Below are 24,636 nucleotides of genomic sequence, written 5' to 3'. Positions count from 1 at the left end.
AAAGAAAATGCCAAACACTTCAGCATCCTTAGCTCTGTGCTAGAACAAACACACACTTACAGTAAAAGTCAGGGTTCAGTATGACACTTCCTTCTTGTTTTTTCTAAATAAACACTGACAGGGGGAGGGACAAAGGTCAGACATGTTTCACTCTGAGCACAAACACAGTCCCACATCACTAAAGCCATCCGAGGTCTGAAGGCTATCACATGAGATTTGTGTGTGTGATAAAATGCTTCACTCCCATGGGCGGAAGCTCTTGACTACATGCAGTATTTTTTTTATTTATTGGAATGACTCCACACACTGTATTTTTATAAAACATAATTTTGTTTATCACACTTCCACTCTCTGAAGGTCACTAATAGCACGACCTGACATAACGCTGTAGCCTTCTAATGAAATCGATACTAATGAAATTCTTAAAGGCAGGGCGGCCTGACCTTACTGTTTAACATTAGGGGGAACTCTCTCTCTCTCTCTCTCTCACTCTCACACACACATACACTCACACACACATACACACACTCACACTCACACATTACACGGAAAGAATGGACGGTTTGCATATGAGGAAGTGTCAGCTTCTCTGTCCCCCTTCCTTTGTTGCTCACAGCTGGTTACTGACACATGACAGAGTCACAGAGGGAGTGAGGCAGAGCGTGAGTACCAACTGCGGCGGGACAAAGAAAAAGAAAGAGTGAGAGTGTTATAGAGAGTGAGCAATCAAATGAATGCAAAAGAGATTTACGCCGCTCCCTCTTCTCATCCTCTCTCATCTACACATAATTCAACATCTTAGCTAACACTTGGCACCTGCTGCCATCGGCATTTTCCAGTTTTATCGCTCATAAATCACCTGGCTGGCCTTTAGGGCCTTTACATATCTGAACTGCACATCTTGCTCCGTGTGTTTATGCACTGTAGTGTGTGTCGGGGTCTGATCTGCTGGAATGCTGTGTGTGTGTGTGTGTGTGTGTGTGTGTGTGTGTGTGTGTACACTTAAAGGTTACTGCACTTTTACACTAAAACAAAAAAAATGATCTGAAATGCCCGTCATTCTTGCAGTATACAGGCCAGGAAACAGTGGTTTGGCCCTTGTGACCGCTAGATTCTTCAGTGGGGATGCAACATACGGCCTATTTAACAGCTGGACCCTTTAGAGGAGAGTAGACGCTTGATGAGTGATGTTATCATGATGATTGATAGCCGGTGTGCACAAGCTATTTATCAAGAACTTTCATGTGGTGACTTTCCACCACTGCTCATTGTAGCTATAATTGATAGTTTGAGGTGTTTATTTAACTCATCAGCCTGAAAACCACGTGTCTGCTCATCACTATCAAAACAAAGCAAACATCCTGCAAGTTTAAAAAACATTTCCACTAACTTCTCTATTATTAAACAGTTGAGCTCATCTGCAGCGAGGCTCAGCCAAATGAATAAGTTAACAACCCCCAAAGCTAGCTGCAGTATGAGCACACACACAGCCACACCCCCACTACACACACAGCCACACCCCCACACACAGCCACCCCCCCACACACAGCCACCCCACCCCCCCACACACAGCCACCCCCCCCCCCACACACACACACACTAGCTTACTTGCTAATAAGGGAAAGGAAGGATTTATCTTTAGCCAGTATTTCAAACATTTACAAGAAACATTTGAACTGTAAAAGGAAGTTTCCATTCCTTTTGTCAGTGTGTGAGAGGTTCAGGGGGGGAAGCTACTTTTTAGCAACTTGAGGATCAATCAGCATGGTGAACCAGTTTCTGCAGAAGGCTCCACACAGCTGCAGTGTGATGTTGTGTCAGGGAAATGTGAACCTCTGGAAAGTCTAACTGCTGCACCTCTGCTATAAGAGGTATGGGGATATTTATCCATCAGTCAAATACAGAATGCCACTTTTAAGCTTAATGTTTCATGCTCACAGAATAGTAGTTGTTTTTAAGGTCATCATTTGTATTTTGAATAAGAGCTACAGTGCAAAAAGAGAATCCATTGTTTTGCCATGTGGGACAAAACAGTTTCTAAATTGGCTGCCCTGACAAACATCTTAATATACTCTTCCTTCCCTCAAAGCTGATGTTTCCTCCCTTCCTCTGGCCTCTAACCAACACACAGACACATTTCAGGCCAGTACTGGGTTAAAATGGGTCATCACTGTAAACAAATTGGTGCATTGCTAAAATTGGACATGGTGAGCCCTTTTTATTAGCCTTGTTAGAGGTGAGGAGACTTTATGAGTTAGAAATATGCAATCACACTGCAGAAGGAAATCGTAATAGAAAACAATCAAATGTGCGTATGATTCAAATGACAAATGCTGCTTTTGTGCAGTACTTGAACTCGCCAGCGAAGCCATGTGACCCCAGTTTCCTCCTAAGGCACAGATTAAATGGCCGTTATTGGAGGAGAGCCTCAAAGCCCCAAAAGTGTGTGTGTGAGCTCTTCTATGTGTGTGTGTGAGGAAGGGGCTAATCCGCCTTGCGTTGCTGTTGAGAGACATTTCAAGGCCTTTGAGTGCCGGTGGAGCTAAGAGCCTGGGGTCACACACAAACACAGACTCGGGGTCCCTCTTCTTTTGGTCCTCAGTTTTTTTTCTCCTTTCCTCCCCCTCCTCCTTTTTTCATTTCCTTTGTTTTTTCTCTCCCACTTTTTCCTTCCTCCCTACTCTCGATGTTTCCCATTTCTCTATTCTCTCACTGAACTCCCTCCACGATCACCGCCCTCTTCCTATAGGTCCTTCATCTGATCTGCTCCCACTGCCTTCATCCTGCTTCTCCTTCTTAAAATACAAACTTTTAGAAATGAGTTCCATTGAATCTCTCTTTTGCTCTTTACGTCTCTGTCTCACTCCACCCCCTCCATCAGAAGATAGTTGAGAGCTGGACAGGCTCCTACTGACCGCCTCGGACACAAGGGGGCTGCACTTTGACCTTTTCCCCTCCTCCCTCCATCCCTGCCCTTTAGTAGAACTTCATTGATCTCCTTTCCCGCCCTAATTCTCCCTTCTTGTACTGCCCTAACTCTACTAGCTGTATCTTCATTGAATGGAGCGTATGCAGTCCTGTTGACAGTCATTCACTGTTTGCTCCACTGATTGAGGGCTTTCAGAAATCATTAACAACAAAGCTGTTTTAAGTTCAATTATCCTAAACATTTCTACTTCCATTTCTCCTCATTCCAAGAGCCTTTTCTTCCCCATCCAGTTTAACAAGGCACCTTAAAGATAAGCTACTGAGTGACCTTCCTATCTATTCATCAATCTATTTCTTCACTAAAGCTTCAGCAAACGATCTGTTCCATCCCCCCTCCTCCTTTGGTCCCGCCCATCTATAGATTCTCCCAGAAACAGAAGTGAACCTGCTTTGGAACAGATGCATAAGAATGTAAAGACTCAAAGAATCCATTTCCATCTCTGGACACATTAGAGTGACTCAAAGGGATGGAAAGACACATACGTAGAAACACACATTTGCACATATAGAAAACCGACCAGTTCCAGATGATCCCCGATCCCACAGATCTCTAGTTCCCATGCCCACCCAGTGTGTGAATGTGATTGGTTGTAATGTGTGTGTCTGTGTGCGTACGTGTGCGTAAGTAACATTACTCCCACCATTCTGCCACATGTCAGCAGTTGCTCAGTCATCTTTGACACGGACACACACACAGGATTACAGCCAGGCCCTGCAGAGAAGTACTTGTCTCTGCATGCATATGGCCTACACACCACAGGCCTCAACTCCTTTATATAACAAGTGCCGTATATATTGTTTAATGGAGCTGGTCTTTCCAGTAATCCAGAGCACAGTAAACTACATACTGTGTAAGAAATGATTTCTCTTTTTTAAATCTCCATCAAAATCAATGATGATCAATGAACTGTATTTGACCTGATTAATTCGACACAACGCTGTCAAGAATCACTAGGTTTCCACTTTTAGACTAACAAGAGTCAAAGAGAGTCAAAGAGAGAGGCATGTGTGAGGGTGACAGAGGGAGAAAGCACTACAGAGGCTATCTGTTTGTTTTCTGCTAAACAAACCAGCGTTGCCTTAGCGCAGGGCATCAGGCGAAGCTGATTTTAGCTTCTGGGATTCAAGAGGACTCGAGAAGCATCTTGTGATGGAGTTGACAGGAAAACAACCACGCAGTCCTGCAGGAAAGAAATCGCACACTGAGAAACACAAACACGGGCAGATCTGCACAGAAAACAAGTCTCACCTCGTTTGACTTTTCTGGTCCTTATTCAATTAACAGTATGATGAAAAGATGAAGCAGACCGCAAAAGCTAGCCTAGGTTACCCAAGCATGTGGCTAATTATTTGATCCCCTCTACCTGCCGTTTCAAAAAATAATGAATAGACAAATTAGCCTATAAAGATAGATAAAAAGTTACATTTGTTTGTGACGCTGTAGCATGTCACATCAGGGTAAGCAGACTCAGCTCAGTCAGTGCCCTGAATGTCACATGACCAGACTCTTATTCTACAACTCCAACTACTGAATGCACCTCTGTCGGTGAGAACTTGTCAACAAGACGAGCTGCAAAGACACTTTTTTCCACTTTCTGTCCGTCTCACTTTTCCCGCCAACTCACATCAAACTCCTCTACATGTCACACTTTTGATCGGTCTCTCACACACACACTCGTTGCAGAAGTTGCATCAGTGCACCGTAATGTAGCAACAGCATCCTGTGGTGAACGGTGTGCCATCCTGTCTCAAGTTTCACACGGTGTGCAAGATGCAGTCTTTCCGTTAACCTTGATGTATGTATTGTACAGACTGAGAGCTGATAGGGAGCTGCGAAGTGCAACGAGTCTGGTTATAGCAACACTGAAACTACCCCACAGCAGCTAGAATAGTAGTGTAAGAAGTCAGAGTAGGTGAAAGATGCAAGATGTGTTGCTGATTCGCTTTCAGTACCCTGAATCTCTCAGACAGTCTGGGCTTTTCGGCGAGGAAGTCTCTAGTCGTATGCTAACTTCTATGACCTTTAAGATAATGCTGAATTCACTCTACATTTGACAAGCTGCCACCTCAAATCAAACCCACGCTTATATCTAGGCCTCGATTTTTTTATCATCCAATACTCATTTATGCAACTTGTGGTAGCCGTAATCGGGTGCACCACGGCATCCGTTCACATACTCAAAAGATCAACTGTTAATACCAGAGACTTTGAGCGGGATACCTGTAGGTATGTGGCAATGACAAATTCAAACATGATCAATAATAAAAGAAGTGCTTGAGTCACACTTTTAAGCAGTACCTAATCAACACCACCCAAGTTAGTCATGGTTTCTGTCACTCGTGCACAATCTGAATAACCAAAGACTTAGGCCAACTTTCTGCATCTCACCACTGGGTTTCAACATTAAACAAATACACATTTGGTCAAAGGAGCTGCTACAGGTACATGTCAATAATATAAACAATAAATATAACAAATGTTTTCCAGAGATGAAATCTCTAATAGTTGGAGCTTTTTGGAGAAGAAATATGACAGCTATTGCTTTGTCAGTGTAACATAGCATTCACACAACATTACTAAACGCACACAACCTCAGAGGGAATGTGCAATAAGTCTCAAAACATCTCAAAAGTTAAGACAAAAGAGCATGAACTTCATTGTTGTCGCTGCTTTAAAAAACACATAAATAGATTGTAGATAAGATTCATCTGTAAAAAATGTTGCCCCACTGTTGCTAATCCAAAATAGTCACGCTTTATCTAAAATGCAGCATAAATCAAAACATCAAAGAAATGCTTTATCCTGCATGTAATCTGCACTAGTGTCTTAATCCTTTTGGGACCACTTCTACAGGAAACACCTGGGTGAGCAGGAAGTTCTTAGACATATCAGTAACTTCACAATCTCAAGGTGAAATAGGAAGAAATCATTAAATGAACTAAATTCAGCACTTGGCTGGAATTTAGAACCTGATGGAGATCCACAGCCACATAAGACATTTATAAAGCCTTGGCCAGATAAACAGAAGGGGACAGAGCACAGACACTGAAGAGGTGATAGTTTTATGAGACTGGACTCACCTGGAGTTCACACCATGCCACTTCCATAGTAGTCTCTGTATCCAGTCCCTTGTACACAGTCTTAAAGGACCCTCTTCCAATCTCGATGTCAAATTTTAAAAAGCGCCCGTCTGGAGAAGTGCCCACAGCTTTTGTCTCCACCTCCTCTATATCCTCCTGCACTCGTTTCTCGGCCTCCCTCTGCTCCGCCCGTGCTTTGGCCAGCTCCCTCTCCCCCTCCGTCTCCTTGTCTTTCTCCTCTGTCGGACTGCTAACACTCCCCCCGTCCACATGTTCTATCGCTTTTCCGTCTTTTGTTACCTGTTGTGTCTCCTCGCATCCTCTGGGCCTCAATGTGACGTCAGGCTGTTTGTCGGCTGTTTTTTCGCTAACATCCAATAATGCCGGGCTGGGCTCTTTCACGGCCCCTTCTGCACTACGTTCTTTTTCAATACTACTTGTGGGAAGAGCAATTGTAATCCCGCCTTTACTTAAATCTTCCTCTGCAGTTTCTATGTGCCCCTCCGCTGCTGCCCCCCCAGTCCCCAGGCCGGGATGCAGGATGGAGCTTTGCACACCTCTCGGGAGCTCATCTCCTTCAGCGTCTCGCAGCCCATGTCCAGGGGCTTGGGGAAGCAAGAAGGTGGGAGGCCCTTGGCAGTCTGGGGGCGAGGTGAGTATCACAGCTGCTTTGCTGGGCAGGTCCAAAGCTGTGACATTGGAGTCACAGATGACACTCCGGCGGAAGAAGCGGTGCTCTGCTATTTTGGAGTCTCTATCCATGGTGTGGCGCCGCCGCTGGACCTCAGGGTAGACACTGAGCTTTTCCACCACGTCCGTTTCTGAACTGGCGGAGCCATTCACATTCTTATTGGGGGTCTGGGGTGATGGAGAGGGAGAGGCTGAGGGAGGAGGGGAGGCCGGGGCAATGAATATTACCGCTTTACTGCTGCTACTGCTTTCAGACATTCCTCCCCGAGGCTAAGACCACAAAAAAGAAGAATTCTATACGTATAAATAAAACCTATGTACACCGTGTGTATGCAGGCGCAAATCTCTGCTAGCAAGCTTCTTTTGTCAAATGAAAAGCTCTCCAACCTCAAATAACACCGCAGGAAAAAAGAAAAGGGATGGGTAAATCTGCTTCCTCTTTGTAATGTCAACTGTTTCAACAAAACAACCTACAGTTCCAACAAGGCCCTCCTGTACAGGGCTCCGGGAAGCCCCAAGAGAGAGGCAGGGGCTTTCGCTTAGAGATTGGGGAGGGAAAAGTCAAAAGCCAGTCAAAGGAGGGGGGGTGCAAGCACTGCAATGAGGTGACAACCGTCAAATTAACACCCGAATCCATCCTGTTTCCAACATCCAGAGAGGGACATCCACGACATGGAAGGACTGGAGATAGAACAGACCACTATGGCCTCAGAGGGCTGATGAAACAAAATATGGTTGGAATCCAATCTGTTACAGCTGAAGGGTCTGTCAGAACAGGCTGAAGCTCCCACAGATCGTTGAGGATGGGAGTGTAGAGGTCGCTGGCCCGTCTGGTGAGGCCAGACAGAAGGCTAGGTAGGCCTAGCCTGGCCCAGCCTGGCCCAGCTTGATCTGCTTCGGCCCTTGTCACTGAAAATAAAAAGAGAGAAGTGAGTGAGCTGTAAACTATATTTTCTTTATATATCTGACCATACATCACAAAGGTCAACATCTGCTTCCACTTGACTAATTGGCCGACCCAAAAATCTTTGAAAGGACTTCCAAATGATACTTGGTTCCCCTCCGAATTGGCTGGTAGAATATAAAAGCTGCCAGATACTGTAACATTTGATCACCAATTGGCCAGAGATCAGCAGTATGAGCGACTGGGGAGGCAGGGTGGGAAATGAACATCAGCCAAATGCTGCCATGATTTTTGGTTGCAGTTGACAAATCTGTCAGCTTATCCAAACACTAATCAGATATGTCACCCATATTCGGATGTTCTTTACATTTGGATGGCAAAGTAGCAATACTAGATGAGTCAAGAAAAAACTCTTGTTTGCAGATTCATTATGAAAAGGTGACTTGGGTTGAGGAATCGTTATCACCATCTAAAGAGATCTACATCCCACCAACCACCAACCTTTCCCTCCACAGTGCCCCTGTGAAGTTAATTCAGTGGAGTGATGCAGCAGAGTGTGCGCCTAATTGCTCCACGCTCCAAATTTAGCCCAAAGTCACCACCACTGGGCTGACCTCAAGGTTACTCTGTGGCAATTCAGCAGCTAAGCATGAGAGGGGAGGGGGCATCAAAAGTGACAGAGGTAGAATTACTAAACAGAACCTGGATGCATGTCTGAGGACAGTGCACAAGTATATTACTCTGCAGATTGCATTACAGAACACTGAGTAAGTGGTAAGAAACAAGTTAACTGAATTTGCCTTACATAACATCCTAAAGATAACTCTGTTATCAGAGTGGCACTGAGGAACAGCAGCTGCTTGGATGATGGAGACATTATTGAATGTGCATTAATTCCTGTCTAAAACAACATTTTTTAAACATGTATTATCGACACAATAATAGTGACATTCAGTTACGTATAATTAAATCTGTCTATGATGGGGTTTTAAACTGCACTGAGCAACTTTGCACAGACTATATGCGTGTCTTTAAACTGCAAAAAAAGCATTTAAACATAAATACAAATACATGGCGTATCACCACCTTATAGCAAAGCATGGTCTGCACGACAGCCCAAATGTAATCATGTTAATGGATGAAATGTATGTGCAGCACATACAAAATGACAGATACCATTGTTTTAAGGAGGCTTTTAAATTGCACATGTTTAAATGAGCCCTGGTTTCCTATTTGAGAACATGCACGGCACCAGGGATGTATTTGGCCCCACAGGCTACTGTATATTGCCTCAATTAGGGGAATTGGCTGAAGGATTAGCACTCAAGAGGTCACAGTAGGTATGTGCCTTAAGGCTTGTTTCTACCTGTTTTAAATAAGAATTTATAATGTCTAGCTTTATACATGCCGTTTAGTTGTTTATTTAATGACCCATGCTGTAGGTGTTAAGAGAAGTCATGTATTTAACCCATTAGTACTGCTGGAAAAACATCTGCCTTATTCTTGTTTAGATCACATGGCTCTTATTTCGAAGATGTTTTACAGTGATTTCACAACAGCTAGGGGGTGTTGTTAGGTCTTCTTCTTTACAGAGTACAGACATAGGGCTGCCAGAAAACAGAACAGAGATGGTACATTTTACACAGCAACACAAGATGATGCTAATTTTAAAATTAAGTGTGTAATAAAAAATGTAATTGAGGTAAATAATGAAAATGTTCGCATGACAGGTAATGTACTGTATAGCCTATAGTTAACACAGGTGTGTTGCTTCTACCAATCAGAGTAGTCCTTGAAAGTAAATTTTTTGTGAAAATTAATATGTATAGAAAAAAATATATAAATATGAATTTAAATTACTTGTATAATGGGTCATCATATTGGCCTTGAGTATAAGCATAATAACACACTTTTATTGAATTGTATTTTTACTGATTCGTCTATTAACAAGCTCTCTGCAACATATAATGCACATATAAACATTCAAATATGGCCCATAATGGTGGTAGAACATTGTCAATTCCTTTTCAGATAGGAGTAGATGGCTAGCATTGAAATCAATAAAATATCATGGATTTGTTAAGCATCATAGGTCCATGCCAACAAGTCGTCTATTCGTTATGTTGGGCTAATTAAAACGTAATGAAAGAAAGCTGTTCATCCTGTTATAAATTATAATTAATTATAGTGAGCAATTAAAAGTCCCGGGCAAAGCCATGAGGGTCGTTACGGAGCTGATTTTTAATAAAGGCTAAATTATGACAGAATATCTCTTAAAGTTGTGTGAGAAAAAAAAGTGGTTTAAATAATGTCTGCAAGTTACTAACTGTACTAACTGAAAGAGCTCGAGCCAATGGAGCGCGAGCTGTGTAGGAGACTGAGCCGCAGACCGGGCTTCACTGCTGCCTGTGAGGGACTACAGAAACCAGGCTCTGCAGCTAAAAACACACAGGCAACAGCCAGTCACGATGTGTATAAACCATAATAATAAAAGTGAAAATGTCCCTTTACCTATTCCATTGGTGAGGTCTGTCCGGGAACCAGAGAAATATGAAGGTGAAAACTTGATTTAAAGCCTGGAACTCCTCTGCAGGGGGTCCGCTCCGACACAGCACTAATGTCAGTATAGTGCGTCACATTAAAGCCACAGTTGGTTGTCAAAAAAGCCCAAAAAGAAGCTATTTACAAAAACATAACTTAGTTACAACCGTGTCCTTCTAAAGAAAGGTCCGAACAGCGTGGCGAGAAGCGGTTTGTGCAGCGAGCCGGAGCCGACAGACAGACACCTCCCACCGGGAAGATAAGCCAAGTTCGCTCGGTGGTGTCGCGGCGGCTCTGGTACTTATTTCTGTCTGTGTTGTCTCTGTCCGGGTCTGCAACCGCGACCGAAAGGCAACTCAAAGATGCTAAATCCTCATCCGTATCAACATAGTCCGCTCCTGCGACGCCGTTTCGCTCCTCTAGGCTCGTGTGGCGCAATAAATCCGCTGTGGTCCACAGTTATTCCCCGGTTTCAAGCCATGGGACGGCTGCTCCGCTGCTCTCTCTGCTCTTCTCTGGCGATGACTCGACAAGGCGACGGTACAGCTTTCACGCAGACGTGCTGCGTCAACCAGCCACCATTAACCAGGATGATACAGGAAGAGAGAGGGTTCTTCCAAAGTAAAACAACCATTCTATTTACAGCGGTGGAAGAAGTAGGCTACTCAGATGTTGTACTTTAGTAAAAGTAGAAGTACCAGAGTGTAGGAATACAAGTCCTGCATTTAAAATGTTACTCAAGTAAAAGTACAAAAGTATTAGCATCCAAATATACTTAAAGTACCAAAAGTAAAAGTAGTCATTGTGCAGATTGGTCCATTTCAGAATAATATGATATGTTTTATAATTATTGATCATAAAAAGTGTTATCAAAGCTGGTATAGGTGCAGCTAGTTTGAATGACTTTGTATACTGCAGGGTAGCTTGTGAATTTACTTCAGGTGGAACTAAAGTCTGCTTTAAGACTTGATTATATTTCACATCATTAATCCAAATCTGTAAAGTAACTAAATGTAACAAATAAATTTACCTCTGAATTGTAGTGGAGTAGAAATACAAAGTAGCTTAGCATAAAAGTTTAAATGTACTCAAGTAAAGTACAAGTATCTAAATTCTACTTAAGTACAGTACTTGAGTAAATGTACTTAGTAAAGTTACACCATTGACCAAAACAAAGCTGTGTGCAGTGGTGGAAGAAGTACTCAGATCCTTTACTTAAAGGGGACCTATCATGCAAAATGCACTTTTGTACGTCTTTTATACATGAATATGTGTCCCCGGTGTTCCAGGGAACTCACCAAGTGTCAGAAAACACAACCCTCTCTATTTTCCTCCATACCCAAATCTCTAAAAAAGGGGCTGCAACGGATCTGATAAAAACTGATCCAGATTTGAACACTGTCCTGACGTCAGGACAGTGGCGCTACGGCTATTGGGCCAACTCCACCAATCAGGAGGAGACAGCCACGGCCATTGCCGTTCGAAAGCGCTGGAGACGCTGTAGTACATATGCCAGGCCTGTAGGTGGTGTTGTTCTCACATAATCTGCCCTTGCAAAAACAGAGCTAAAAAATGTAAAATTGAGCAAAATGAGGCATGGCTAAAATGCATGATCTGTTTGGTATTTTGAAAAAAAAAAAGTATAAATATGCCTTATATAGGTATGGTCCTATACTATATTATTCAAATATAGCATGATAGGTCCATCTTATATAAGTAAAAGTAGAAATTCCTCGTTGTTAAAATACTCCATTACAAGTAAAAGTCCTGCATTCAATGTTCAAACATCAAAACGTTCAGCTCGGTCGGGAATCGATAGCTATTACTTTTATCATTCATAACTTTCATAATTCCAGAGATACATCCCATAATACATCACATTTTTAACATGGAAGTCAATGGAGAAACTCTTCAGACTTCAACAATCTTCATGCAACTTCAACTGCTAACTGCTCCTTCATACTTTCACAAAATGTTGCACATCTTTCTGACATTATTCGTGTAACACAACTTTTAAGTCTGATTCTTACTTTTAGAGATATTAAACATTGTTCAGACCTTGGTAAAGAGGCCTTCTTCAGATTTTAGAGTGCGTGATGTCACAGCTATAGAGTGGAGGACAGATTTAATTTTGCCTTCATATTTTCTTTCAAACCTGCCATAATTCCCAAACCCTACATTCCTGAGACATAATTTTTCATGACAAACGTAGGAAAACATCTCGTAGCTTGAAAGATAAAACAAAATTAAGCAAAATAATTAAACAAAATTCCCTTTTGAGGGCATGAAGTGACAAAAACTTTCAACATGTCTCCATTAAACCCCATTGTAACTTCAGCCTCGCCTTTCCCCACCACAGCAGCCGCACACCTTTAGTTAATCTGCCAAAAAGGCCACATTATTAACCCGAAAGTACACAAAAAGTACACTTCAGATGCTCATGTTCCTTGACATGCTTCACACTTTGAAATTTCACTGATATCTGTTACGGTTCTTCAACAAAACGTTCACATGTAACAGGTTTATCTCTCATTCAGAACAATGAAAATGCTCTCCTCTCACTGATCACCATGGACACCTTTGATCTCTGGACACGTCGTTAGCTCAAATATAAACACCTGTGTCATGGAACACGATGATGTCATAACTCCAATTGACATAATTAGAGCAGCAGACTAATGACGTGGTCACTGGAGTTTAACAGACTGTCTCAGCCTATTATTTTCCATCTGATGGAGACTTCATACTGACTTCAACATGTTCCACATATTTTAGACATTATTGGTGACGTATGCTTTTAGTTCTAAAGTTTTCAGTTCAAATATTCTGCTGCTTTTTCATGCATTTAGACTTTTATTTTCTTGTTCTTATTTCACATTCAAGTCCCCTCTATGAACCCTTTAAAGTACTCAGCCACACCACTTATATACCAGGTGCGACTGTTGCTATGTGAGTTAGGCCCCGCTCACACGAGACCGTTTGCGTTTATGCACAGTATGCGTATTCAAAAAAGTCTTCCGTTCACATGCATTTGTTTCATTTAACGTGTCTGTTCAAACGAGGCCGCTGGAAACGCTGTAGTACATATGCCGGGACTGTAAGTGGCGCTGTAACTTCCGCCAAAATACACCAAAAGTAGCGAAGAAGAGCAGCCCAGCAGCCCCCGCCGCAATGTTGCCATGGCTACCCTTCTGTTCATGCCCCGCCGTGTATTTAGCAACATGTAGTTCATGTAATTCTCCATGTCCACTTGTTGCTGATGGTTGTGGTAGAGGAGCTGTATATTTTTGCACTAATATCTGTAGCATGGTCAGTAGCAGTAGCACTAGCAGTAGCTACTGACAGGAGGAGGAGCATGTCTCCGTGGAGAGGACTCGCTCAGAGAGATATTCTCTACAAACACCGGGTGAGATCCTCCTTTGTCAATATAATGGATCAATGCATGAAATCTGACTCTGTTTATTTTGTTTAAGGAGTATATTGGGCGTTAACAATTCTGGTTTGCCTTTTATAATATTATTTCATTCAAGAACCCCTTGTGCGTTTAATTAACACAGCCATGCTACAGCAGTGAGCAGGAGAGGTGGGGAAAGGTGGGGCTATCGTTATTTTTTCAGGAAATATTCGTATAGAGGTGATTACACGGACTCGGTTGACCCCCCAGAGCGTTTCGTTTGCAAATCTATCCACCTTGGTACCCGTTATCGTTTGTGGGGTCAGTTTCTATCGGCCTCGTGTAAATAATAGGGCTATACGCACGCGAAACTATGCAGATACAAGCAGTTTTCTCCTCGTGTAAACGGCGCCTTAATCTTTCAAATACAAGGTTGCTTGTTTGATTCAAGCTCTTGTAGTCAATATGTCAAGGTATTTATCCCTAACATTTTATCAGCTAACTAATGACACACACTCAGAGGATCTTTATAAACGTTTTAAGTATTGCACATCTTTAAACATGACTCTTATACATCACTTTTAAAACCAGCGATGCACTACAGTGTCAGCTTTTCTAAAATAGAAACTCCAATGTTCACATCTTTCTAAATGATTCTACTTTTCAATGACCTACAAATAATCCTAATAATAATCCCATTTTCAATCTTCCAACTGTTCATATTTTTTGGTCAATTAACAAACCTGTTACAAATGTGTTGTTCAACAAATTTGAGCCTTTGCCACATTTATTTGAATTATTTATATAATTCCTACATAATGGGGAAGCTTCCCACTCTATGTTATGTAAATACAAGTCTCACCATGGAAACCTTTGATCTCTGGACACGTCGTTAGCTCAAATATAAACACCTGTGTCATGGAACACGATGATGTCATAACTCCAACCGACTTGCTCAGAGCAGCAGACTTCAGATAATGGTTAATGGTCCTGCCCTCAACAGCTCTACGTCAATTATGGGGTGTCATCATATGCCGTTTCCATGGAAACGCATCCCTCGACATAAAACACGATGTCGCTGTAACTCCAATGGACACGGTCCGATCGTCCCCCAAACTTTGCTTGTATATCACCGGTCCATGCCTCAACAGCTTTACGCCAAATCTGAGATCTCACCATAGGCGGTTGCCATGGAAACGCGTCCCTCGCCATAAAACACGATGTCGCTGTAGCTCCAATGGACACGGTCCGGTCGTCCCACAATCTTCACCTGTATATCACGTCTCCATGCCTCAACAGCTCTACGTCAAATCTGACATCTCACCATATGCCGTTTCCATGGAAACGTATCCCTCGCCATAAAACACGATGTTGTCGTAACGCCTATGAAAAGGGTCAAAACAGCACCACACTTCAGATAATGGTTAACGGTCCAGCCCTCAACAGCTCTACGTCAATTATGGGGTTTCAGTAAAATAATCCATAAAGAAAAAAATATCCATAAAGAAAAAGTACATCTGTTTACAGTTCTGCTTCATATGGGTGTTGAGAGAGGTATCCATAGATCTCTTAATTTTGCTCTCAAAGTGCACCAGATTGATGCATTTAACTTCAATATTTAAAAAAAAATCTTCCCGGGGGAGCATCCCCCCGGACCCCCCTAGAGGAGGTGAGCCCCACACTCATAAAAAATACCACTTTACCCCTGCCTATATGCCTGAGCTGATTATCGAGCCTTCATTGTAACAGTCGCGGGTGTACTGTGTGTGTGCGTGTGGGGAGTGTTGCAGTAAAAAATGCCACTGTAGTGCCGCCGCCACTGAGGGCTAAGCCCCGAATGTTTTCAGGTCCAGGCGACGCCCCTGATGGCAACACAATGCTCGCCATGAAACACGGTTTTCTCATAACTTCAGTGAAAATGCTCCAAATGGCCCAAAACTTCACAGGTTTGGTAACCATCAACACATCTAAGCGTATTATGGGATGTCATCAAATGCCGTTGGCATGGCGACAGATCATTCGCCATCAAGTTAGTTCAAAAGTTTGCAGTTCAAATATTCTGCTGCTTTTCCAAGCCTTTTTACTTTCTTTTCTTCTCTCATCACACATCCAAGCCCCCAGTGTTCATGTATCATTTCAATCTAAATTCTTCACTTTCTTCTTACACATTACATTTCAGCATAGCAATTCAGCGTCAGCTTTTCAGCATAAAGCATTCCCACTAGCAATTTCTTCAGGAATTGCATTCTCTAGTTTAATACGTTGTGCATTATTAATCTCAATCTGAAAAATAAAAATGGTTAAAAGTTATGTAAGGACTTAAAAAAAAAAGTTCCTCTAAATTGCAATGGATCAGAAGTATAAAGTAATATAACACGAACATTCTACAGTGTAAGTAGCTTAAAATTGTTCTACAGCACATTACATGTACCTGTTTCCTATACAACACTGGAAATGACCAAAATATGGAGTCACAAAATCCCGCCCAAATGTTTTCAATCTACTGTACAGTGCTATTGTTGAATATAGTCCCTATTTTTTTAGGCTACGTACATCCTGCAGCTCTCACGCTATTGACTCACACCACACCTCTGATCTGTCCTGTGTTATTATTTCATAGAGGACGCAGAGGCAGCAGTCTGATCTGTGTGTGATCTGACAGATCCAGCTGTGCTCCTGCTGTATCCCACAAACAACTGGGGAAGGAGGGGAAACTACTCTCACCTTTTTCTGGTTTGCTACAACAGTTATATAGTTATTTATAGTCTTGTATGTGGATATATATTCGAGAAAAAAAAATGTGTGGTCATTTATATTTTATTTATTTTTTGTAATTGGTGGATCAATATTTGAGATCTGAGTTAAAGTCAGAATTCAGTCAAAATTCAGAATTCTGAGATAAAAAAAAAAGTTATGTAACCCTGACCTAACTCTTCCGTATTCTATAATTTGTCTTTATTTTGAAAAAGATTGATCTTCTTGACTAGAAAAAGGAGAGAATGGAAACATTTCTACAATGAATAACTACAATTAATTGCTGAACCAAGAAATGCACTTTAAATATTATTATTAATATTGGGTATTTTAAGGCAGGGCAGGCAAGGCAAGTTTATTTATATAGCACCTTTCAACACAAGGTAATTCAAAGTGCTTTACAAAAATGAAAAACATTAAGAAAAGGGCATTTAAAAACAGTCATTAAAAAGCAAAGATAATAAAATAAACATTTAAAAAAAAATCATGGATACAGTTGTATTACATTTTCACTTACTACAGTTCAAAACTGATGTCCATAATACTGATTAAAACTTAATACATTATTTACTGAATTTGCATATTATCAGCTGAACTGTGTTCTGTAGGCAGGAAGTGCTGCAACACGTTCACCAATAAGACTTTTTTTAGTTGACAGGGCAAACCGGAAGTACTATTGTTTATTCTGGTGATCTTGACAGAATGTTGCCCATAGGAGCAAACTCCTCTCAGTATCCTGATCCAAAAGCTGCAGCGTGAAGCAACACATTCAGGATTTTACTTAATGTCAGGTTCATGCTGGACGCATCCGTACACAACCTTTGTCAGATGCTGATTGACTTTGTGTGTGTCCATGTAGTCTCTGTGTGTGTGTGTGTGTGTGTGTGTGTGTGTGTGTGTGTGTGTGTGTGTGTGTGTGTGTGTGTGTGTGTGTGTGTGTGTGTGTGTGTGTGTGTGTGTGTGTGTGTGTGTGTGTGTGTGTGTGTGTGTGTGTGTGTGTGTTGCATCGTGGTCACAGGCACAGAAGAAACTGGTGGCAGAGTAGCAGGATTTCTGAATGTGAAGCACGTATCAGTGAGTCATTCTCAACAACGTTTACAGAGAGAATCCTGTCAGCAGTGTTTACAGCTGAGCAGAGTTTATTTTGCCTTCACAGAGTTTGTGTGGCCTTCACTCTCTGACAGCCTCATTATTACATTTTCCAACAATTAAAACAAATCTTGGGGGCGGAGACAGAGAAAGTAGGTATAGGTATAGTAAAATTATTATGGGTTTATTTTCATTCTTAGTTTTTTTTTCTTCTTTTGCGTTTTAAAGTGTACATCAGTTGATAATCGTACTGTACATGTTTGTCTGTAAGATCTATTCACCCTGATATTGAGTTGAAGAGCCTCTAGCAAGAATAATCAAAACAGGTTCATGTTTTATCCTGCTCATTAGTCTACTTCCTAAAAACATTATTGTTAATTTTTCTCTGTGGGACTTCCTGTTTGTATTTGGCAGCAGGGGTCCAAACTACTTGACACTAAGGCCCTCAAGATGAACACACACCAGAGAGGGATTATTTGATTGAAATACAAATATTTAAAAAAGGAGAAACCTTTCAGAGTCCTAACCACATCCTCAATGCATTCAACTGTTTCAAGTCTCCAATTTTAAAGTTAATTGTTTTTTAATTTGAGCAAAGTGAATGTGAGTCCCACATTCACTTGTTATATAAATTTGATGGCACCAAAGATGAGATTTTTGAGAATAATGACTTGTTTTTTATTAAATTGTAATCATATTTATATTGGCAGATGGCCCACTTAAATTCACTCAGCTGAATGTTTTAAGTCTTACAAAACTTTGTATCTTTACTTATTAAAAAACATGTTTCACACTTCAGTTCATGCAAATGTTCTTGTATAAAAGTAACAAAAATGCCATTCATAGTTCTGCTGGCCAATGGGCTGTACAGTTTACTAACTTATATATCCTCCCATTGCCATATCTTATCAAATTAAGCTGTTATCTAACTTCCACAGTTGATAGTGGGATAATCTGCTCAGTATTGCTGCTATGCAATCAGCAAACACTCCTGCATGATATAGAGCTGCTATAGATGTTTCAGACGTGTGACACTCCGTGTTTGTGGAGCAGCAGGTGCACACACAAACTGGGTCATGGACTTGTTGTTTAGGAGCTTCACATGACGAGCAGGAGTTTAATATTAGCCCATGTATTTCTGCACACAGCATTACATTCGAATTGGGTCTTAATTCCTGACCTGAAAGGCAGAGTGGAACATGCGGCGCTGCACATGTTTATCTGCACTTTGCTTCAGGCGGTGAAACCCGAGGTTGTCCCAGCAAGTCAGGACTGACACGCTTTAGGAAAGTATTTCTGATGCTGTTTGTTTTCACTTCTTTTGCTGTTGTGTTTTAAGTCCATTGTTTGTTTATTTAATGTATCTTGAATTGTTGCTTTCTTGGCTAAGACTAGCTTGTATAAGAGATTCTGAATCTAAATGGGAATACTCCCTGCTAAAATAAAGATACTTTTTTTTTAAGTGTACATTGAATACATTTGAATCCTAAAATGGATGTACATTTTAACTACCACAGTCCACTTTGGTCAAATCTAAAAATCCCATTAACATACATCTTGCCATACTGAGAGTTTTACAAGCAATATATAATATTTTGCGATGTCTTATATCCTCTTATGGAGGATGTTTTCTAAATAATTATACATTTTATTTAAGTTTGACTTTGGTTGTGATTATTTTACAAGCCACACAGGTGTAACTGAACTCAAAACTCCTGGCTGGATGATCCATTTGAGGTGGAGTTACTTAATTTTACCTTTTCATTGGCTTGCTGCTATGGTAGGTGGAGGGGAGCGTCCAATGTTCAGCAGAAAGAGGCTGCTCTGGCAGAGGCTGACCAGGTGGCAACAGTGGAGCCATGTTTAGTGAAGTTCTTACCTGACTGGATTTTGGACTTCCTCTCGACATGTGATTCCCGGCCTGCTAGCCCCAGGCATGCTAGCCCCCTGCCTCCCAATTCCCAACCTGACACCATACGTCTCGGTGTGTTCCGTCTGGCGTCAACCCCTGCTTCTTCCCCATTTCCTGCTCCTGTCCAGGAGCCGTTCTCGGGTACTCGTCTGGCTTTTGGAGGTCCACGGAGCCTCCAAAAGGCTCCTAAGAGAAGGAGTCGCAAGTCCAGGCTAGCAGCCCGAGCCCCAGAAGCCATGCTTTGGGCTCCAGTACAGGCCCAAGCAGCCATGGTTCCTGCTCCAGTACCGGCCCACACAGCCATGGTTCAGGCTCCAGAACCGGCCCACACAGCCATGGTTCCAGCCCCAGTTCTGGCCCCAGCAGCCATGGTTCCGGCTCCAGTTTCGGCTCCAGTACTGGCTCCCCGGCCGACGCCAGCCCCCGTGTTATGTCAGTGGTTCGGCCCACTCCAGCCCCTCGTGTCCTGTCGGTGGTCCGGCCCACTCCAGCTCCCCGTGTCCTGTCGACGTACCGGCGGACTCCAGCACCTCGTCTCCTGTTGGCTCTCCGGCCGACGCCAGCTCCCCGTGTCCTGTCGGCGTACCGACCGACACAAGTCCTCTCTCGAGTCCTCTCTCGAGTCCTCTCTCCTCGAGTCCCCTCTCGAGTCACCTCTCGAGTCCTCTCTCAAGTCCCTACTCTATGTCCTGTGCCGTTGGGGGTCCCGCCGACTACTGTTCTGCCGGGGGTCCTGCCAACCCCATGTCCTGGTCCGTTGGGGGTTCCGCTGGGGGTCCTGCCAACTCTGTGTCCTGTTCCGTTGGGGGTCCCGCCGTCACCTGTCTTGCCGGAGGTCCTGCAAACTCCGTGTCCTGTTTTGTTGGGGGTTCCGCTGAGGGTCCTGCCAACTCCGTGTCCTGTCCTGTTGGGGGTCCCGCCGACTACTGTTCTGCCCGGGGTCCTGCCAACTAGTGATGGGAATTATGGCTCTTTGAAGGGAGCCGGATCTTATGGCTCCGTTCCTTTCAAAGAGCCGTTCAAAAGAGCCGTTCAAAAGAGCCGTTTTTTAAAAAAGGGGGCGGGGTTACTAGGTTTATCTGCGAAATAATCACCAGGATAATGATTGACTGCATTGCCAGACCTAATGTCAATAATCTGCATTGTAAACATGACACAAGGTGGCGCCATATCCATGTCATTCATGTCAGTGAATGTACTTTGAATTTACCCTCTGCATGTGTTAAGTAAATAAAGTTGCCTTGCCTTGAATGAAATTCACGCAACTCTTAATATTAGTAGTGTGTTTTTAAGTGGCGATGGAGATTATTTGTTGTTAAAGGATATTTTGCCTTTACAAATGGTGCGCTTTATCACTGCCTGGGTTTTGGTTGAAGTGAATCCAAATGCTGCTGCGTTTTCGCATTTGGCTCATTTTCCATCCGAAAAACACGTCGTCTATCTGTCCAGTACCACTTGTTATGACTTCTCTCTCTCGCGTATTCCGTTAAGACCCACCCCACCTAACTCCTCGTGCTGAAACCTACCAATCAGAGTAGGGGCGGGTCTTCACAGAATACGTTTGGGGAACAAAATCAAGCTTTTTAAAAGGCGAGTGAATTTTGGCAGGCAGTGAGTGCGGACCAACTTTGATTGAACGATAAGAAGAACGGCTCTCACCAAGTACGACTCGGTTCCCCTCGTTCGTACCAAAGAGCCGTTCAAAAGAATCGGCTCGTTCGCGACCGACACATCACTACTGCCAACCCCATGTCCTGTTCAGTTGGGGGTCCCGCTGGGAGTCCTGCCAACTCCGTGCCCTGACCTGTTGGGGGTCCCGCCGACACCTGCTCCACCGGGTTTCCTGCCAACACCATATCCTGTCCTGTTGGGGGTCCCGCCGACACGTGCTCCGCCGGATTTCCTGCCAACACCAGCCCATGTTCCGTCCAGGGTCCCGTCTATGCCTGACCCGCCAGGGGTTCCACCAGTGCTCTGGCGATCCAGCTGACACTGGAGGGGTCCCATCGCGGCCTACGCCGTCTTCCTGCCCGTCCTCCGGAGCTGTCCCGTCGCCGCCTTCTTGCCCGTCCTTGTGCCCGGCCCCCTGAGTTCCCCAGCCGCGGCCTTCGTCCTCGAGCCCGGCCCCCTGACATTCCCGGCCGCGGCCCTCGCCCTCGGGCCCGGCCCCCTGACTTTCCCGGCCGCGGCCCTCGCCCTCGGGCCCGGCCCCCTGACTTTCCCAGCCGCTGCCTTCGCCCTCATGCCCGGCCCCCTGAGTTCGCCCGCTGTGGCCTTCGCCCCTTTTTGAACTCTGCCTTGCCCCCGGGCCGTCCGCCTGAGACCCCCACCATGAACTCTGCCTTGCCCCCGGGCCGTCCGCCCGAGAACACCTTCTCGAACTCTGCCTTGCCCCCGGGCCGTCCGCCCGAGACCCCTTCCGGGTCCGCCGCTGTGTCCCTGGGCTTTTAGCCCAAACCCGTCCTCCAGACCCCCTCCACCCACCCTGCTGGACGTTTTTTATTTTGGACTTTTTTTATTTTAGGGACGTCTGAGATCCGTCCCTTGAGGGGGGGGTAATGTCACGATCTGTCTGTGTTTTGTCTTGTCTTTTTCTGTCTTTGGTTTCCTGTTTTATTTTGAAAAGTGTTCACCCCTCTGTCTTGCCTGTTGCTTTCTGTCTGTTTTCCCTCCTACCTGATTACCCGATTGTGTTCACCTTGTGCCCCTGTGTTTTCTCCTCCCTCCTCACCTGTGTCTTGTTTGTGTGATTAGTCTTGTGTCTATTTAAGTTCTGGTTTTTCTGTCTGTCATTGTTAGTTCCTTGTTTGTCTATGACTGTGTTCACGGGGTAGTGTCCTGTTTGTCACCTTGTAAACCTTGAAATAAAGGTATTTTCTGTGTAATCTGCATTTGGGTCCTGCCTGCTTCACTCAACCCTGACAGTGTCTTTCATATTTTACTTCCAGCACCACTCCCCCACCATGGACAAAGAAGCATCATGTCATATAACAGTCATTTGTTGGTCAACAATTGCAACAGCATCCTGGAAAGCAGCATGAATGTGTTTGGAGAAAACCTTTTCACAGCCTTGCCTCTTCCTTCAGTCGGCTGAAAAACTACACCTGACTAAAAATGACTCAGTCAGAAAGAAGGATTTATTCTCCTCTCTCTAGCTTAGAGTTTGCCTACATGCTACAACAACACATTTGGTCCCAAAGTTAAAGACCTCGCACAACAATAAACCACATTTCTTTCACGCATGTGATAGACACCCTGACCTTAATCTGCTTTATTGTGCAAATAATTTCACTGGGCTCACATTGAAGAATAATAGAGAGGGACAATGTACACCTTATATTGTGTTTGTTTAATCCATATAAAATTAAAGTTCATACAGGTTTTGTTACCTTTGGACGGAGCCAGGCTAACTGTTTGCGCTGTAAGCTAAACTAAGCTAAATGGCTCTTGACTGATTCATATATGATAGACTTGGAGTACAATAGACTTTTCATTGTTATCAAATGTTGAACAGTGAATCAAACTTAGCTGGTATGTTAGCTGGAATACCAATTAGCTTAAACTGTATTGCTAAACTAAGGTTTATTCCCTTCTTTGCAAGTATTGCACTGCAAACCACTTTGGATGCCAATGTAATGGCTGGAATCCCAATGTTACGCATAGCTGTTGAGTCATTTAAGATTTATTCATGGCCGTCCCAGTTGCAGGAAGCCAGTATGTTGGAGGAAGCAACAGGTCTCGTTAGCTTGACGGACACAAACAACTGGACTTCATTAGCATTCTGACAACAGAAGCTTTCACTCACTGACTTTGAAGGCTTTGAGGAATAAACCAAAGGGGACATTTGAACCTTCTTCCCCTTTTCACACCTCATTTTATCTTTCTTTCCATCAAACACATGTTTCTGAGGCTCACAAACAGGATGCAATCCAAACACTCCAGCCCTTTCTTCAACATTAGAAGGCAGCATTATTTTATTAGACGAGAGTGGAGAGGAAATTCAGCCAAGTAATGTTAATTCAGAAATTGTTTTGGCATAATTGCCCATGCTTTTCTCCCTCTGGCTATATTGACTCACTGACAAAAACATTTTATAATAAATTATCTCTATGCCTCGCTAATAAAAGATAGGCAATAGCCGCTTTCACACCAAGTACTTTGCCGTACTTAGTGCCCAGCACTTAGTACCCCCATGGAACTAAGTACAGATCGCGTTCACACCGGAATAAGTTCCCTGAGGGAAGATTACGCAAATGAAGCCGCTGACGTCACTTCTTCTTCTTCTGTTTTGGGTTTACTGGCAGGCCGCAAACCACTTCACGGCGTATACTGCCACCCGAAGTTCCCGGCCAGAAGTCCCCGGAGTTGGGGATTGGCTTCGGTAGAAGCTGCTGGGACTCCCAGCAGCTTCTACTGAAGCCTTCCGAGTAAATCGCCAGAACGCCGACACCTCCTCATCACTCCACCGCTCCCATGTTTTTTTTTGTGTTGCTATATGTTATTCTCTCGCCGTTGGTGCGCAGGGCTAATGCTAATGCTAATAATGCTAATGCCAGCAAATACAATGGCGGCTTCACAAAACTTTTCAGAGTTTTACGGGGCGTGGTTTGCAATTCGCCCGCAAAATTCCAGGCACTATCAGAACTAAACGGGAAAAGTACGGGGGACTAAATGTCTCTGTCAGTAAGTGGAGGTCCAAGTGTTTTATTTTGTTGTTAGTACTCCGGTGTGAACGCGCCTCTAGAGAGGTGGTACTATCCTGGGGAGAAAAAAGTACCAATTTTGCAGGCACTAAAAATGGGGGTAAAAGTTCTCGGAACTAAGTACTCTTTTGGGGTGAACGCAAAATTCCAGGCACTATCGGAACTAAACGGGAAAAGTACGGGTAAAAGTACTCCGGTGTGAACGCGCCTATTGGCTCACAGTTGACTGGAAGATTATTTATATATTGGGGATAGTGAGGTGGGCTGAAGATCGGAAGGTTGTGAGTTCAAATCCCGCCAGGAACACCGCCACTAGTGTGCCCTTGAGTAAGGCACTTAGTCCTTAGTTACTCCAGGGAGAATGTCCCTGTAATTGGTAATTGTAAGTCGCTTTGGATAAAAGCGTCAGCTAAATGAAATGTAATTATTTCAGATGTTTTCAAAAATATTGTTTGTCCATTTGCATTTATAGACGTGTGTGTGTGTGTGTGTGTGTGTGTGTGTGTGTGTGTGTGTGTGTGTGTGTGTGTGTGTGTGTGTGTGTGTGTGTGTGTGTGTGTGTGTGTGTGTGTGTGTGTGC

At 43.5% G+C, this 24,636-nt stretch overlaps 1 protein-coding gene across 1 annotated transcript in view; it reads right to left on the bottom strand.

Annotated features, from left to right (window-relative positions):
• The window catches only part of LOC117484919 (serine/threonine-protein kinase WNK1-like), an 84,041-nt gene extending 73,324 nt beyond the window's left edge, over positions 1 to 10,717 (bottom strand). The window contains 2 exon segments of the mRNA XM_034133407.1: positions 6,070 to 7,668; positions 10,175 to 10,717. Of these exon segments, the coding sequence (XP_033989298.1) occupies positions 6,070 to 7,017 (948 nt within the window). The 5' untranslated portion in view covers positions 7,018 to 7,668; positions 10,175 to 10,717.
• Between the last annotated feature and the right edge of the window lie 13,919 nt (positions 10,718 to 24,636).

The sequence above is a fragment of the Trematomus bernacchii genome, unplaced genomic scaffold (assembly GCF_902827165.1).
Source record: "Trematomus bernacchii unplaced genomic scaffold, fTreBer1.1, whole genome shotgun sequence".
In the NCBI taxonomy this organism is placed as follows: Eukaryota; Metazoa; Chordata; class Actinopteri; order Perciformes; family Nototheniidae; genus Trematomus; species Trematomus bernacchii.
The sequence above is the reverse complement of the archived record's forward strand: the minus strand, read 5'-3'. Positions and strand labels throughout refer to the sequence as shown.